Below are 18,224 nucleotides of genomic sequence, written 5' to 3' on the forward strand. Positions count from 1 at the left end.
AAAGTACTCAACAAAATATTAGCAAATTGAATCCAGTAATGTATAAAAATAATTACAAACCATGACATAGTATTATTTATTCCAGGTGTGCAAAACGTATTCAACATTCATAAGTCAATCAATATACCATTACAAAAATTAGTTTAAAATGCATCACAGACTGAATGAAAGAATATATAAATCTCTTAGGGAAAAAAAATTGCAAAGAGCAAATCTTTGTGACCTTTGATTAGGCAAAGACAAATGGCCACAGAAAAAAGTAGATAAATTGGGTCTATCAAAATTAAAAACTTTTGTGCTTCAAAGAAACTCATTAAGAAAGGAAAAACCAGGGCCTCCCTTGGTGGTGCAGCGGTTGTGCGCTGGGCTGCGAAGTTGTCTGCAGCCTCTGCAGCGCCTGTTCCATCCCCGGCCGCCGGGCGAGCATCCCACATGGCATGTCAGACCTTTCCTGCCGCCCGCTGCTCCCCTCAGCAGTGTATTTCGTCGGTCTGCCTGTTCTGTTCCCCGCTCTGGCTCTGGTGAATTCTCTCGCCCTTCTGTGCTTCTGACTGTACCCAGTGCTTGTATAAACAAACAAACAAACAAACAAATAAATAAATAAATCTTTAAAAAAAAAAAAAAGGAAAAACCAATTTAAGAAAATAGGGAAAAAAATGCAAATTGCGTCTCTAACAAGAAACACATCCAGTATAGATAAAGTACCCTTACAACTTAACAATAGAAGACAGCCCATTGAAAAATGGACAAAGAATTTGAAGATATACAAATAGACAATAAGCACTTGAAAAAATGTTCATTGTCACAAGTTACGAAAATGCAGAGCACAGTGGGATAACCCTGCACACCCACTAGAATGGGTATAATGAAAACTATCCATAACAAGTATTGAGGATGCGGTGAAATTGAAACCATCTATACTGCTGGTAAGAATGTAAAACTGCAGATACTTTGAACAAAGTTTGATAATTCCTTTAAAGATTAGACATAGAATGTATGATCTAGCGATTCTACTCCTAGAGAATTAAAAGCAAATACATCCACACAAAAACTTGTACACAGATATTCATAGCCGCATTATCTTTAATGGCCAAAAAAGGGAAATAAACCACATGTGTAATATGATAATAGGGTGAACATTGTGTTGTATACCTATACATCAGAATATATGTGGTATATCTATGTATTAGAATATTATTTGACTATAAAAAAGAATGAAGTCTTGATACATGCTACAACACAGAAAAACCTTGAAAACATTCTAGGTCAAAGAAGCCAGATATAAAAGACCACATATATGATAAGAAAGTCAGATCATGGTTGCTAGGGGCAACGGCCAAGGTGAAACATGGAGAGACAAATGGGCATAGAGTTTCTTAGTTGGGTGATGAAAATTGCATACAATTAGGTAATAGAGATGACTCCACAACTCTTTGCATGTACCAAAATCCCCCCACTTGTACACATTAAAAGGGTGACTTTTGTCTCAATAAAGTTATTATAAAAATCAGTGCTCGTATGGGCCTCCCCGGTGGCACAGCAGTTGAGCGCTGAATTGCGAAGCTGCCCGCAGCCTCTGCGGCGCAGGTTCGATCCCCGGTTCGATCCCTGGTTTGATCCCCGGCTGCTCCCTGGCCACCAGAGGAGGGTCCCACATGGCACGCAGACCTCTCTTGCCACCCGCTGCTCCCCTCAGCAGTGTACTTCCATCCTTCTGCCTGCTCTGCTCCTCGCTCTGGCTCTGGTGAATTCTCTCACTCTCCCGCGCTTTTGACTATACTCAGTGCTTGAATAAACAAATAAATAAATAAATAAATCTTTAAAAAAAATCAGTGCACGTATTCTACCATATCAATGGAATAAAAAACTTAAAAATCATATAATTCTATCAGTTATTACAAAAAAGGCACCTGGAGAAATTCCAATATCCACTCATATTAGAAGCTCTCAGCAAACTAGGAAAAGAGAGGCATGTCCTCAGCTTGATAAAGAACATTACAAAAGCCTGCCAGGATTAGACACGTAGATTAATGAAACAAAACAGAAAACCCAGAATTCTGTCCACGCAAATATACCCAAATAATATTTGAGAGAGGAGCAAAAGCAATTCAATCAAAGAAGGATAGCCCTTTCAACAAGTGGTGCTGGAGGAGCTGGTCATACATTGGCAAATAAATTAACCTACACCTCCTGCCTTATACAAAAATTAACTCAAAATGGATCATGGACTTAAATATAAATTGTAAAACTATTAAGAATTATAGAAAAGAGCACAAAATCTTTATGTGATGTAAGACTGTAAAAAGTTCTTAGACAACAGAAAACACAGTCTATATAAGGGAAGACTGGTAAACTGGATCTCATTAAAATTTAAAATATTTTTGCCTGTGAAAGACCCAAGAAGGTGACAAGACAAGCTAAACAGGGAGAAAATATTTGTAAATCACAACAAAGGACTACTATCTGCAATATACGAAGAACCCTTAAAACCCAACAAGCAATCCAATTGGAAAATGGGCAATGAAATATTAGTGCCTATCTATCAGAATGGCTAAAATAAAATTAAAGGAAAAAACAAAGTTGGTGGGAAGTTCCAGTCCACACCAAATGCTGATGATATGGAGAAAGCAGATCATTCCTTCCCACACGGTTGGTGGAAACATAAAATGACACAGTGACTCTGGAAACACGCTGACAGTTTCTTTAAAAAATTAAACACATCCACCATGGACCTTGGGAGTTGCATTCCTGGGCATTTATCCCTGAGAAATGAGAATTTAAACCTCATCACAAATTATTATGGTGGCATTATTTATAATAGTCCCAAACCAAAAGCAACCCAGCTACCCTTCACCAGGTGAATGGTTAAATAGACTGTGGTATATCCATGTCATGGAATGCTATTCAGCAACGAAAAGCCTTGAATGTTCACACAGTTGATACTTGTATGAATCTCAAGAAAATTACACTAAGTAAGAAAAAGTCAGTCTAAAAAGCTCTGGCTCCATGATTCTGTTTATACAGCATTTTAGACAAGACACATGTTAGCAATGGATTTGTAGTTATCAGGGATTGAAGGAGGCGGTGGGAGTGGGTATGATTATGATTAGAGCCTACCTGAGGATCCTTGAGATGATGGTAGTGTTCAGTATTGTGGTTGAGGTGATGCGTCCATGAGGTGATGCGTCCATGTGACAGAATTGTATAGAACTTCCTGAGGACAAGTAAGAGCGGGAAATCTAAGACAGGTGAATTGCCTCCATGCCAGCATCCTGGTTTTGCATACTGTAATTTTACCTTTGGAGATTGAGTAAAGGCAAGAGAGCACCTCTATTATTTCTCACCGTCTGTACATTAATTTACAATTACCCCAAAATAAGAGGTTGAAATTCAAGAGACAGGGGCATTAGATAAACACAGATGAGAAAGTCATTTTTCTATGAAGGAACTTGAAAGCCAGGTAATCTTTAAATTGGCCTTGAAGGAAGAATAGGATTTCCATAAGCTTTTATCTTAATTGCTTTTTTTTTTTTTTTTTTTTTTAAAGAAGAAGCAGCTAATGCTGTTACTGACATCCTCTGGGTAAAGTTCCCTTGAGGGGATACGCCTGTGTGGCCCTCGAACTGTCAGCGAACTTACACCAAGGTGAAAATCAGGAAACTCTGAGATCATGAGTTAGAGGGTGAGGACACAATGCTTGGCTGGGAAAGGGATGAAAAATTGGGTATTATGTGCTTCTGATAGCAAAAGGAGATATCCGGGGGACGGAGCAAAACTGGCCTCCTCAGGAAGAACTGAAGGCTGCAGACGGCCGTGGAGGCACAGAGAACTAGCGGTTGAAGCCATCAAGATGTGAGGTGAGACCCAGTGAGCCTGAAATCCAGGATGGAGCGAGATCAAGGACAGACAGAAGAGCAAAGTTGGTGACGGCTTCCAAGTCAGGGGGAGCCATGCCCCCCAACATGGCACAGCAGGACAAGCCGGGGGTAGCAGTCACTGCACTGTGCCAAGTGCTCCCCTTTGGCCCCGGGGAGCTCGCGTTATGTGAACAGGACACTGGGAGCCAGAGCGGACTGCAGAGCTGGGAGCGGCAGGGTGAGAGAGTGTGACTGTAGGGTGAGGTAAAGAAGTGTCAGGTGGTGTCCAGCCATTAGGATGGATGATGGATCCCTGCGGTCCTGAGTCCATGCCTGATGGCGGGCACCTGGAATGGAGTGTGGGCATATATAGATGGGATTCACCTGTCCTAAGACTGGGCTTAAAAGGGTGGCGTCACGGGGATGCCAGCAAAGCAGAACGGAGCCGCAGAGCAAAAGAGAACCACTGAAAGAGAGCAGAGAAGCAGAGGCTGCAAGTGAGCACTGGGGAGCCCAAAAAGAGCGAAGACTTGCTGGCACCCCTGCCTGCTATGCACCTGATAAATCCCAATAAAACCCAGAAAAAGCCACCGAGGGCTCCAGGATTTCTCCTTTCGCCAGTCTGCTCGATTCATAGAGCTCTGCCCTGCCCCTTCCTGCCGCTGCAGTGGCTGAGTGTAGACATCTCTGGAAGGGAGCTGCGGGACAGAAGAGGTGAGAGGGCACCTGGCTGCAGCAGGGCCCGAAGGTGCTTCTGAGAATGAGGAGAGCGGGCGGGCGGGCCAGGGGAGGACTTCCTTTTTGGACTCCTCTTCGGAGATTGTCTTCAGAGCCGAAGGCGTGTTTTCAACATGGCAGCTCATCCGCTGAGAGCGGCTTTGATTTTTAGAAACAGCCAAATCAGTGTAGAGCCAAGGTAGGTGACCAAGCCGGAGAATGCAACTTCAAAAAAAGACAAAGTATAATCATAAAGCAGTGAAGTGCATTCTCTTGTGAAGCTCACGAAGTGGCATAGAAAGCAGTTTCCTCTCCCCGCCTCTCCCGCCCCAGTGTGTCTCTGGTTTATAGCTGCTTGTTGATTTTGATTTTTACTTTGTATTGATTAGTCTCTTTCCTGGTCCCTTATTTAGGTTTTCTAAATTCCTGCTATGAGTGAGACCATCTGGTTTTTTTCTTTTTCCTTCTGACTTATTTTGCTGAGCACGATCCCTTCTAGCTCCATCCATGAGTCAAAATAAGGGAGGGGGCGGGGGGGTGCAATTGTATGAGGAATATAACCACAATGAAAATGCATACATTGTGCAAAGATGAAAAATGATGTAAGAATTAAATAAAATATTAAAAAAAACTTGCAAAAGTTAAAAGCTAAAAAAAGAATTCTAAGGGCCTTTTTGGCAGTTGTGACGTCACATGAAGAAGTGTGTCAGTAACTCGCAGTGGATGCCGATGTGTTTTGTGTTACATTCTGCTGCTTCTTAGTGCATGAGTGTAAAGCTGCCCTCTAATCTTTGTGCCTGAGAGGTGACCTGGGGGAGTCATAGCAGAGTTTGCATATGGGGAAATCAGGGGTTTCAAGTCATGATTGTTTAAAAGCGCTCCTGTGGTCACACAGATGTCCTTAGAATTCCTCCGGTACGAGTGTTCCCACAAGTATAACAATGCTGTCAATGTGTGTTTAATTACCCTTTTCTATAGTCGCAGTTAATCGTTTCTTTTTGAAATTGAGTTATTTTGAAAATATTAAATCACCAGCATAATCTTGACTGTCAGATGGGGCCGGCTCCCAACAGACCCTCCCCGAGGGTCCCTCTCCTATCCTCTGTCTTGGGGTTTTAGCTGCACCAGAGACATCAAGAGAAAGATCAGTTCCTAGTGATAGAGCACCTCTGTTAATGTCAGCCCGAATATTCAGGATAGAGCAAAGTAACACATGTAAGAGTTTGAAGTTTTCATTTAGCTTTGTTGTTAATGTCAGTATAAAATATAACAAAATAATTCACTGTTTTTTATAAGTATGTCCCATTTACTCGTTTTATACGGACATAATGACTTCACTTAATATTCAGACAACCCTGTGAAATAGTGCTATTTTGCAGATGACGACACTGTTGCCTGGAGAAGCCGTGTCACTTACCAGGTCACCTGGCTGAGAGGGACTGGCCTGGGGTTTTGCATTCAGGTGCGCAGTCCAGAAAGCTCTTACTCACCATCCTCATGTGTCTCCAGCTTCTTAGACTTATGCCCTAAGCTTTAAAAAACTCAATGTAGGCTCTCCCCACTGGCGCAGTGGGTTGAGCACAGCATTGTGAAGCTGTCCGCAGCCTCTGTAGTGCTGGTTCGATTCCCGGCTGGCCAGGGAGATTCCCACATGGTGTGGCAGACCTCTCCTGTCGCACCCGCTGCTCTCCTCAGCAGTGTACTTTGGTCCTTCTGCCTGTTCTGTTCCCCACTTTGTCTCTGGTGAATTCTCTCACCTTCCTGCTCCTCTGGCCTGTACCCCAGCTCTTGTATGCATAAATAAATAAATCTAAAAAAAAAGACAAAGATTTTAAAAAGAAACAAAACTCAATGTAGCTATCAAACCACTTCCCTGTGCCCATATTGAGAAAATAGAAGGTGGAGTCTTGCTTCTTCAAATCCCTACTGGTCAAGAGCTTTTACAGCATTATACATATGTATAATTTGCATGACAGAAGCAATAACTTTTTATTTTTTAGAAGTGGGGTACAGGCCAGAGTTGCGGGGGCAGGGGTAGGGGAGGAGGTGAAAAAATTCACCAGAGAGAGCAGGGAGCAGAACTGTACCAAAATACACTGCTGAGGGGAGCAGCAGGCAAGACAGGAGAGGTCTACCGTGCCGTGTGGGTTGCTCCCCGGCTGGGGGACCAGCGATGGAACTCACGCCCCAAAGGCGGCGGACAGCTTTACAGCACTGTGCTCAACCCCCTGCACCACCAGGGAGGCCCAGCAATCACTGTTTTCAGTTGATTTGGTTTTGAAAGAGAAACCTGAAGTTGATGTGGCCTGCCTGTTGCCTCCCCACCTGTGGACACTCACCACGCCCCCGAGACTGGGAGCTGCGGAAGCTTGGGCTGTAACATCCTGCTGTGGCTTGTTGACAAGAAGCAGTGGAGAAACCCAGAAAGAGCCACTCTAGGAAACTTTCCACAGCTGTTGCATTAATTAAGACTTTTTGGTCCCAAATAACAGAAACTACTGGATCTTTGCTTAAGCAGAAAGGGGAATTTGTTTTCAGGATCCTGTGCTGTCTCCAGAATCCAAGGGCAGGGAACCAGGGAATGAGGCAGGAAACGCGGAAAAACTTCTGTCTATCTCTGCCCCTCCTGCTCCCTGCACGCAGCTGCCTTCCTCCCCTGCACACAGACTAGCCTCTGGCTTCTTCCTCGTTAGTGTTATGGCTGCCCCTGCAGCTCCCACAGCCCCCCAGGGGAAGCCTGATTTCTCTCTCTCCTGTTTCCTCCGTCGCACACCATCCACCGTCCCTCCCGCGCCCTTTCTCTGTCCCTGTTCCAGAGTCTGGGGCACCGATCGGATTGTCCCTACTTGGGTTCCATGCCGGTTTGGGGGAGAGAGTGCCGGGACAGACAGCAGTTGCCTCAGCTGTGTTTCCTCCTACCTTCAGGCATGGTGTCACTTGTGTTTCTGTCCCGGGAGCTTAACGCTTTTAAATGACCCTGAAGTCACAGGGGTGAGACCAAGAAATTCAGTTTGGGAGATAGATTTGGCTTGAATTATCACCCACTCTGTCACAGACCAGATACTAGTCTTGAGTCTGACTTTCTTTACAAGTTAACAGGGGTGTGGATAAGTCCTTCTTGTGAGCGTTAGTATAGGGTTGAATGTAGCAGCAGTTGTAGCCTACATAGGCCTGCGTGCATCATGCTGGGGAAAGCATTGCCACTTCTTTCTTTCAGATGAGCATGAGGTGCCTGCTTCACCAAGGATGTTCCAGTCACATGTAAAACAAAATTTCAAACTACCTTCTGCCCTCAAGGAGTGCCCCTGCGCCCGCCTGTTTTGGTTTTTTGATCCCCTTTTCATGTGTCCTTGAGTCCCAGCCTATAATCCAAAGGACTTTGGTTCCAAACCCAGACAGTTATCTAGTGCAGGGTTCCCAGGCAAGGCCGGAGCTCCCAGGGCGGCCCCTCAGGTGGGCTCCACTCTTGCGGAGACGGTGGGGCTCTGCGCAAGGCCCGTCCCCGGCCTGCGAGGACGGTAGATGGGTTGGGCTGAGACAGGTGCTGGGAGACCTGAGCCCTGGAAATGCGGGAGGAGATGCAGTCTGGGTAGGGGGTGCTGGGGTCTCCTCCTCGCCCGAAGAAGGCACTTTGGATTTCATTGCTTAGTGCAGCCTGGGGAGCAAGTCCGGTACTGGGAGACACGTGACACGTGCGTGTGCGTGTGTGCATGCATGCGTGTGTGCATGCATGCGTGTGTGTGTGTATGTGTGTGTGTAAAACTAGATGAATTTCAGTGCCTTATTTGGAAACTCTCCAGATGAAATCATAATTATGAACACGTTTTCATCTCAAAATCTAAATATTTAATATTAAAATCAGCCAGAAAAGTCATTACCAGCCTGCTTATAAACCAAAAACAAACCAGAAACACCAACAATTGTAGAATTAGCTCTGTGAACAATACCACAGACGTTTGACCTAAGATGAATATTTAAAAGACAAAAGACCAGACCTGGCTTTCTCCATTAATGAGCAGTAAGATCGCATGCTTTTTTTTCTGTTAGAAATTGCTAAGTTCTGCTTATGTTGGCCTCAATGATAATAGAATCCCCCGATCACCCTGAAATAGAACTGAGCTTAATTTTGGCATTATTGTTTGATGGATTCACATTGCTATTATTTTCAGCAGTAAATTTAATTAAAGTGCTTGTATGCATCTCTTAAACAAGGCTCTCATCCCACTAAACAGACTTTAGTAAACACAGAACTATGCAAGGCCTTTTAAGATCCATTCATGGTGCTTTAATCATCCTTAATTAAAAAAAAAAAAAAAAAGGATCTTTGGGAAATACATTTTCCAGGCAGTCCACTGCCTCCCAGGGGGAATATTTTGAGGCCTCCCAGTGACCGTAGGATGAAAAGACTTGACAGGGAAGCCCCTAGAATTCTCGCAGAGCTAGGTCTTTGAAAGATTCATTGTTGTGGGATCCCTCTTTGAAAGAGACCACTTTATCTTGCTCCCAAACCTCTATAGGACAGACAGAGCACTTTCTGAAAAGAAATTCTGGGTAATGTAGGAGAACAAGCTATGTAGGTAATCCAGTATGGGTAGTGTGTAATTTGAAGAATGATAGTTCCATTTTTATGGTTGCCATAACAATCATACAGTTGTGCAAAAAACGTGTACAGCTTTTATAGAAGAGAGCTGGCACCATTGTCATGATTCTTCTCATATCAGAACAACTGTTTTCAGATCTGAAAAATAGGGGTGGCTTAACCCTTCCCCAGTTAGCTCAGCATGTTCCCTGAGAAGGCTCCGGCATCTCTAGGGCTCTTGAAATGTATTCACCACTCGCATTTGCATTTTAGCCTGATAAATGGATTGAGAATTAAGGATGATGATCCTTTCAGCAGCAGGTTCTGAATTCCTAGCTTGAGAATTCAAAGGATGAGGAAAAAAATACTGTTCCTCAAATAGAAATCTAGGAGAGATGTCTAGACATAGTTAATTCCCTGACTTTGTGACTATTCTTAATTCCGTCCACTAGAATTTAAATCCATTAAATACTGGTCTTTACCCCGTTGTGTTCAGCCTCTAGTAAAGTCATATTAAAATTTGACTGTAATTTGTTTCATTTTTATATATAAATTATGCCTCTTTTGGAGACTGCAAGTCAAATTTAAAAGTGCAATATATGTAGGTGAAAATAGATCTTTGAGTTCTTCCTTAGGCTACTTTTTCCTATTTGTATATACCCTTTCCAAAAGAAAGTACTTGGGACTTGACTTTCTCTGACATTCTAAGGAATCTCCACTTTGAATAAACTTGGTAACAGAACTCTGTGTGCGAACTTTAAGGTTGTGGATAAAAAGTTGTCAGATTTGGATTTGGTATCTAGAGAGGAAGTCAGTGGCAAACAGTCAATCGTAAGGAAACTTTTCCTCAAAGAATTTCAGGTAATTATTACTTTAGCCAAAATGCTTTTTGGGGTATATAAATCTTGAGATAAAGTATGGGACCAAGGGCAACTAGGAGGTCAGCTTCCATTGCAATCAAGCTTCTTGGTCTCATTAACTTCTTTACAGACCTCTTTTGCGTTCCCATTAAATCATAGTTCTGAAGTTCTGAGACCCTAGGCCAGTTGCTTAATCTCTCTGAGCCTCAGTTTCCCCATTCACAAAATGAGTAACCATAATACCCTTATTATAATTCTTTTCTCTCAAGGGGCAATTTGTAGGGACTAGAGGAAAAAAATGGTCTTTCATGTAAAATTTCTGTATTGGGTCTCTAATATATTTATTCTCTGAAGATTTTGTACATTGGATAGAGTTTTCTATGCTTAAGTTCTTAACTTTCTATTTTTAGGATCTTAGATATTTGATCCCTCTGTGGAAACATTTCCTAGAAGCTTTTTGCTACTTCATTTTTGTCCAATTTTAAAATTTAATTTGCATCAACCAGTGTTCTCATGCCCTGCCTTAAAGTAACCACAATTGGATATTTTAAATCTGGATTATAGGAAAACTACTACCATAGGTAAAAGAAGAGGTGCCTAGAGAGCACTCCCAACAGAAAGACATTGTGGGCCCTGTGGGTCTTGGCCGCCCCCTTTGCTCCCTTGGGCACACCCAGCCACAGTCTGAACACCTGTGGGCACAAGTTTAAGACTTCTTGGCCGGGAAGTAAAAGAGTGTGGAGGCCAAGACCTCTCTGCTCTGCATTCACACACTTGTGGAATTGTGCTCAAGTCGAGTGCCTTCAGGAAACCGTGGTGCTGCCTCTTCTTTTTGCCAAGTCTTTCTCTCCCCATGTATTAAAGTCAGAGACTCATGTCCTCATCTCCAGCACTTAACTACAATGCTGTTGATTTTCTCTCCTCCCCCCACTAGAAAGTAAGTGGGTAGAATCTTCATTCTCAAGTGTGCCCCAAACACCTAGAGCAGCCGATGCCCCAAGAACATTAATGAAGGAATTTGGGTGCTTTCTCTCTTTCAACCTCTGATGCCTTCCTTGCATGACATTTCACTGGCTTTTTCAACTTTGATGTGTTCTTGACACAAAATGAGTGAACATTTATGAAAAGAGCTGTGACTGCACATAGTTATCAACCATCTAGGACAAAAAAGGTAATGGGCCTATTTCTCGGGAAAAGTCATGTTGGAAGGTGTGTGTGAGGGAAGGGAGCAGCTAGCTCTTTGAGGCTATAAAGGGCTGAATTACGAAGTTCCTCAGAATCAGACCAGCTGGGCACAGGAATTTACTGTCTAATAGCCCTCTCTCAAGTCAAGTGGCCTGCCTCATGGGGCAATGAACCCCATCACCCCCCGTTACCCGTATCCAAGACATGGGTTCATCTGTCTGTTTGCTTTGTTTTGGAATCATTTTAGGAATAAGACTTGAACTAGAACAACCTTCCAACTCTGACTATCATTCTATGATTATGATTTCTGAGCTGATAGAAAGTAATTTCCAGGATTTATTAGGTGAAAATGTATGATGTGACAGAAAATTTATAGTATTCAACTGTATGTATAAGAAGCAAAAAAAAAAAAAAAAAAAAACGGAAAGTATTAACAAGAAAATGGTGAAAATGGTTCTGTACAGGTTAGAAGCAGAATCGTAGTGTGTCTCTGGTTTATAGTTGCTTGTTGATTTTGATTATTACTTTGGAATGCCTTTTATTCTTTAGAGATACTGCGACATGATTTTATGTAGTTTAGGCTTGGGAAAGAAAAGTGCATGCGTGACGGGAGGAGAGAGAGACAGATGTGGTGGGCAGAGGGGTGTTCGTTTGCTGTTCTCTCAACTTTCCCGAAATGTTAGCATTTTTCAAAATGAAAATTGAAGGGAGGAAACTTAATTCTAGCACATTCTCTGCGTTTAAACCATGGTTTCCCATTCTGTACTGTCGTCTCTGGCGGCAACCCCGGCTCGGGGGTGCTATTTTTTCAAAATATAAAAAGACTATCAAAGAAGTGCTAAAAAGTATAAAAGGATGAGGAGGGGGGTCCTCAAGTGAGTAAGAGACTGTGTATTTCAGTCGTTTCTGATTCCATTTCCTCTTATCACTGTCCTCAGAAAGTAACCTAAAAACTACCTCACTTGGTCTAGAATTTTGCTAAAACTCAAGCAGAGCTTCTGTGGACCCTAGACCACCCCCAGCCAGGTGACCAGAGCTGCCCAGAGTGTGGGCAGCTCTCTGCTTGCCCTGTTGCTTCAAGTGTCGTTTCATTACGGGGGGAGGGGTGCACAGATGGGCCACATCTCTTTCTGCCTTAAATAGCTGTTTGTCTTTTTCTGTCCTAAAAAATGTGCAATTTGTGCCAGACTTAGTAGCATCTGTCATAGCAGTGCAACTGAGGGAAAGGGTATTAACATATCCACAGCTGCCATCAGAAAAAATAAGAGGGCCAATCCCCACCCACCAAGGCGGGCAGACCCTGCTGCTTGGCCTATGGGAGGAGAGGCGGCCCAGGCCTGAGGAAAGTCAAGGTGAGCTGGAAGCTCAGATGACTTGACTGGTGCTCCCCACACCCGCCGGAATGGGCTCGCTATGCAGTGCTCCTCCGAGCCCCATGACCACACATCAGTGCCCCAGCTGTGGAAGCCTTTCCTGCTACCGCTGACATAAAATTCTCTGGTTTTATAGAAACACTGAAACCATCTAATCTGGGACAGTGTTTGGGTAACAATTTTATTCTTTATCCACTTAAGATTTGTTCTTGACTTTTTTCCCCATTCCTTTTCACCCATTTCCCATCACTGACCCAGATCCTCCTCAGCAGAATCACTTGCTTGCAAAGACAAACCCCAAGTCACGTCCGGAGGAGGCCTCTATAAATTCCTTTTGTCTGGAGATGGTCCCTGAGCCGCGGTTTGTGAAACATGGTTTTATGAGGAAAGAAGATGGGATGAAGACAGAAAAGGACACCTCAGAAATAAAAACATTGTGGTGTGAACACAGGGGTGGATGCCAGGAAGTCATGAGTTCTAATCCTAAATGTGTTTCCCAAGGCACAGTGGCAGAGTTGGATGGAGAAGTGCTAGAGAGCATTTTTATTCACTTTTCCCTCAACTGTCGAGCCCATGGTGCCTTCAGCACTCTGGAAGAGATTTGAAGAGAGCCCAGTGTCAGGTCCCACCTTGAGGCACTCCTGGCCTTGTCACATGATAAGATGTGTCCTGAGTAACCCCCAGCATGGCAGGGCCAGGACCTGGCCCGGACAGCAGCAGAGGTGGCTGCCCTCTGGGGAGCAGGGTTGCTCCCTGGAGCAGAGATGGCCTGCAGCCAGGCCTTTAAAAGCAAGGGAGCACTCACACATTGCCCAGCATTGGGGTAAATGTCCAGCGTTAGTACGAACCACGTTTCAGTGACCCGAGGGCGCTGAGAACAGTGTAGTGCTGAGGTGCGTGCTGGGGGTGTGTATTCTCACTGGAGGAATACAGGTTAGGGCCTGATGGCGACCAGTAATACATTCTAAGCTGAATTCCTTTTTTACTCAGGAGTTGATGGAGGGTTTTGATCAGACACATAATTAAGGTGACTCATCTGGCAGCAACCATGCATGACCTTGTGGGAGAGCCATTCTGTGAGGTGGTAGGGGCCATGGGCCCCCTCCAGTGAGGTGGATGGTGACACCGTGGCGAGTTAAAATGTTGCTGTGGAGACTAGACAGCTGCTTCCAGCTTCCAGGAGGCTAAGATGAGGGTACCCTGAGGAGGAGGAGGACACGGGGTTAGAGGAGCGGGGTGTGAGCGCCAGAAGAGCAGAGATTCTCTCTGTGCTTTTGTTATCTCCTGGGATTCCTGGCCAGCTCTTAAGGGATTATCACAGAAGGCTTCTATTTATTCCTCATGTGTTCTTTTCCCACACCAGTGGTTTTGAGTTAAACAATCTTAGATGTTTTCTGTCGCTTTAAAAATTTGTAAGACCTTCAGTCACTTGCCTTCACAAATTTTGGTTGCGTAACATTGCTCTGAATTGGAACTCGTGGGGAGGCACCCCTCCCCACCCCAGCAGTTTATCTCCTGTGGGTTAGGATTAGCTTCTTTCTAACTGTTGTTGATTCTCTAAACATTCTAATGCCAGCAGGCCAGGCTTCTCCCTGCAGATTGTGAGACCAAAGCCTTCCAGAAGGGAGCCAGTAAAATCCCAAGCGTGTTAGGAGGAGTAACAGCTGCAGGGTGCACCACCCCGGGGCCCGGCTCCTGAGGACCAAGGCCAGGAGCTCCCAGCCATCTTGGTCTTAACGCACCACATGATGGCCGACTCCAGTTGTGGTAGTGATGATAAATTCGGCCACTGGCTGTCAGAACGGAGTCCTGGGATGTGTCAGGTTCCCTTGCTTCTCCCCATTTTCCATCCTGGGAGAAGAAGTCTGGAGCCTGTTGCTGCAGGACTGGGCGTACCAGGACTGTTGGGGGCGCTCCAGTTTCCCTCTGCCCTGCACTCCTCCTGGCCCCACCTAACCGCTCTCATCTGCGGTCAGCATATGACTCTCAGATGTTGTAATCCCTTGTTACCCAAATATACTTATTTATAGCCTGTTTTTAAAAAACGACTTAAGACATCTTGCCAATGTATGTATAATAAGGCAAATTTAAAAAAATTCAAGATACGGGGCAAAAGAAATTATGAGTAGGAAAATCAGGCATGACCCAACTAAAACTTAGTTCACAAAGTTCAAATTACAAATACAATCCCCTGGAGGCACTTTAGAGGCAAGTGACAGAACATTTCTTTTTTTCTTTGAGTTTCCTAGCAGTCAAAGCAAAGGGTAAAATTCATGTGTCTGTATGATACAGACCTCAGTGCAAGAGAAGAGTGAGTCATTACAGTGCAAACTCCCCTCACCCATGCTGGCCAGAGGGGCAGAGCAGTCATATGGCAAGGCCCTTCTCAGCTGCCCCCCAGGAGCAGCAGACTTCTGCAGTGCTCCTTGAGGTGGGCGCAGTGGCAGTGAGGACCCCACCAGAGGCCTGTGTAGGGGTTTCAGGCAGCTCATCCCTTCTCAAAACTTGCTCTCCTGAGGAGCCTCGAGTCTGGGAGACGTTCTGCCGCAAAGAGGACCCAGGTCATGTGAGTCTGGCAAGAATCCAGTGAGATCAGCCTGGCGAAGGCACTGAGAAGCCTTATGATGAAGAAACGGTCCCAGCATTCCTCGAACTGGTTTAAACCATTGAAATGCTTACATAGCACTCTGGGAAACCTTGATCTAAAATGGTTGCAAACAAACTAAAGGGCCAGATAGGGATTTTACCATACAGTCTCCATCGTAACTGCTCAACTCTGCCATTATACTCAGAAGACATGGCTGTGGGCCAGTCAAGGTTCATTCATGGATACTGAAATCTGAATTTCATATAATGCTCACACATCATGAAATAATATCTGCTATGATTTTTCTCGATAACATTCTAGTTTTGATTTTTGATTGGCAATAACTTTAGTAGGTGTTATCACTCGTTCATAGAAATGAAAGTCTCACGACACCCACAGACATTTACTTCTAAGAAACTTCCTGGTTAATTCTCCAAGGAAACTAGTCAACTACAGTCCCCACCACGCTAATAGAATGTTCTGTCTGATTTTGAGTAGAGGGATGTTCTCGTGCTTCTTGTGACGAAAGGAGGAGTCCCGAGACATTTCCACCACTGTCTGATGGTTCAGACTCAAGGCATAAGTTGTTTCTTGAATACTGTGTTTACAAAGCGTTTTGCCAGCTTTTATAAGGGATATAAAAAGCATGGTGTGCAGTGGAAGAGTGTTATAGTGAGAACGGGAAAGGGAATCCTTAGCAAAAGGAAAGATTATTTCAGGCAAAGTCACCTTCCTTTAAGGGGTCTTATGCAGGGTACCTCACTAGCGCAGACCAGGAAATTCCACATTGAGTGGTTTAAAACTGTTTTTGGAAGAGGCTGAAACGCATTTAGGTTCGGTATGAAGTCTTGGTGGGGCTTGGCATAAAGGATTCCATTTGGGGCCTGTGGTTTCTTTTTCTTTTTTATTTTTTTAAATCTTTTTTTTTTAAGATTTTATTTATTTATTTATACAAGCACAGGGTACAGTCAGAAGCACGGGAGGGTGAGAGAATTCACCAGATCCAGAGTGGGAAGCAGAATAGGCAGACTGATGAAGTACACTACTGAGGGGAGCAGCGGGCTGCAGGAGAGGTCTGTCGTGCCATGTGGGACCCTCACCGGTGGCCGGGGATTGAACCGGCACTGCAGAGGCTGCGGGCAGCTTCGCAGCCCAGTGCTGAAACACGACACCATGAGGGGAGGCCCTGTGTTTTCTTTTTAAAGAAAGCAATGCTATGAATTTGATGGGCAATATTCTCCACAGTGCTAAGTCTTCTTAAGTGACAATTGTGATGAAAGTTTTTAAAAATCTGGACAAGTATGAAGGAAAAAAATTAACCCATATTTCTAGCACCCATTGATCAACTTTACAATTAACATATTTTTTTACATTCATTAATTAAAAAAATCATGTTTAGAATTGTTAATTTTTAAATTAATAAACAGTAAAATTGGCCTTTGTGGTACAGTTCTGTGAATTTTAAAATGCGCATAGAATAAGCACCAGAGCAAGCACCTCTTTATAACCACACCTTCCGTAGCACCCAGCGACCTCTGATCTGCTGTCTGTCCTATAATTTGCCTTTTTGAGACTGTCATATAAATGGAGTCACATATCATGTGAGCTGTTGAGAGTGACTTCTTTAAGCAGCATAACACCTTTGGGATTCACCCCGGTAGTTATGTGTATGAATCATCCATCCCCTTTTGTTGCTATGTAGTATTCTTTGTGTAGACATACCAGAGTCTGGTTATCCATTATCCAGGGTTGTTTTTTGTTTTTTGTTTTTAACATTTGGACATTTCTTCAATCCAGAATTGTGTAAAAATCAACGCATATATTTAATGGGGATTTTGTTTCCTCGACAAACCGTTGAGTTATGGTGCGTGTCTGGATCCAGCTCTGTAGGGAGAGATGATCAGTGCGAGGGGTCGGGTGATTTCTTCTTCCTTGGCACTCTCCATTTTCATGAAATGAGAGGAGCAACAAGTCACTGTTCCTTGAAGGACAGGTTCTCATCAGCCCCCAAGGAAGAGAAAGGGCAGCCAGAACTGACCACTGGGGAGAAGTTCACTGAAGGGGTTTGTCTCTCTTGTTGATAACTTTTTGGGGAAGCCTCATTTTGGAAGCTACTGAGCCCTATTCCACCTGAATCAAGGAGCAGTCGGCGCCCGCTCACAGGGAGGAAGAGAGAGAGAGACACATGGCTCCCACTTGTCCATGCCCTGCCTCACGTCTTACTGCAGACCTCAGCTGTCCTCAAGGCTATGCCACAGTGGAACGAGTTTCTCTGATTTGCAACATTTCTAATTGTATCTTCAATCTTTCCTAGGAAAGACTGTATTTTCACCATTGACCCTTCCACTGCCCGGGACCTCGATGACGCCCTCTCCTGCAAGCCACTTGCTAATGGTAGGATGGAAATTTCTATATGGTTCTGGAGGGTGGGCAGTCTGCACACCATGGGGTCGGCCTGGCCCTCTGGTGCCACCCAGCAGTGTGATATGCAAGGCTGGGTTTGCTTTGTTCCTGCGCTTGCGCTTGGCCCCTGAGCCCACATGGCCTACAGCCCGAGGTTTGTGTCCTTGGTGACTTTGGTGGGGTCGAGATGAGAGCTGTCCTCTTGCAAGACCCTTCCTGGGAAGAGGCAGCGGTGAGAAGAACGGCTTCCAGGCCATGTCCTTCAGAAGTGCCAGAGAGGGTAGAGGTGTGAAAGAAAGCAGGCCCCTAGGCGCTCTGCTGAGGGTGAGCACTGGGTTGTTTACTGGAACATAAAAGAGTGGAGTGATTCTGGGGTGCGCTCCACAGGCAGCTCAGCTGTGGCCCATAGAGCACCTTTCCTGAGGGTGCCCCCCAGGGCTGAGCAGGGGCGGAGGCTACTCCAGGAGGTTGTCTTCTGTCCAGCAAATTGCAAAAAGCAGCTATTCTGGGTTCTTTAAACATTCACTTGGGATGGAGCTGAGCAGAGAAAAGTGGGCTTGAGGCCAGTGATCTTTGAAAACTACAGCAAGGTGGAGGGAAAGAGCAACATATTCTATCCATCCCCATTCCCACACCCCCACCCCAGGTGAACTACTCAGTGTC

At 44.6% G+C, this 18,224-nt stretch overlaps 1 protein-coding gene across 5 annotated transcripts in view; it reads left to right on the forward strand.

The window, feature by feature from the left end:
• The window catches only part of DIS3L2 (DIS3 like 3'-5' exoribonuclease 2), a 282,840-nt gene that overhangs the window by 156,696 nt on the left and 107,920 nt on the right, over positions 1–18,224 (forward strand). For all 5 annotated transcript variants that reach the window (XM_054700163.1, XM_037524233.2, XM_054700164.1 and 2 more), the window contains one exon: positions 17,473–17,552. In XM_054700163.1, coding sequence (XP_054556138.1) covers positions 17,473–17,552 — 80 coding nt within the window. The remainder of the gene's footprint in view (positions 1–17,472; positions 17,553–18,224) is intronic.

The sequence above is a fragment of the Talpa occidentalis genome, unplaced genomic scaffold (assembly GCF_014898055.3).
Source record: "Talpa occidentalis isolate TD23 unplaced genomic scaffold, MPIMG_talOcc4v2.1 talOcc4.3, whole genome shotgun sequence".
NCBI classification, from domain to species: domain Eukaryota; kingdom Metazoa; phylum Chordata; class Mammalia; order Eulipotyphla; family Talpidae; genus Talpa; species Talpa occidentalis.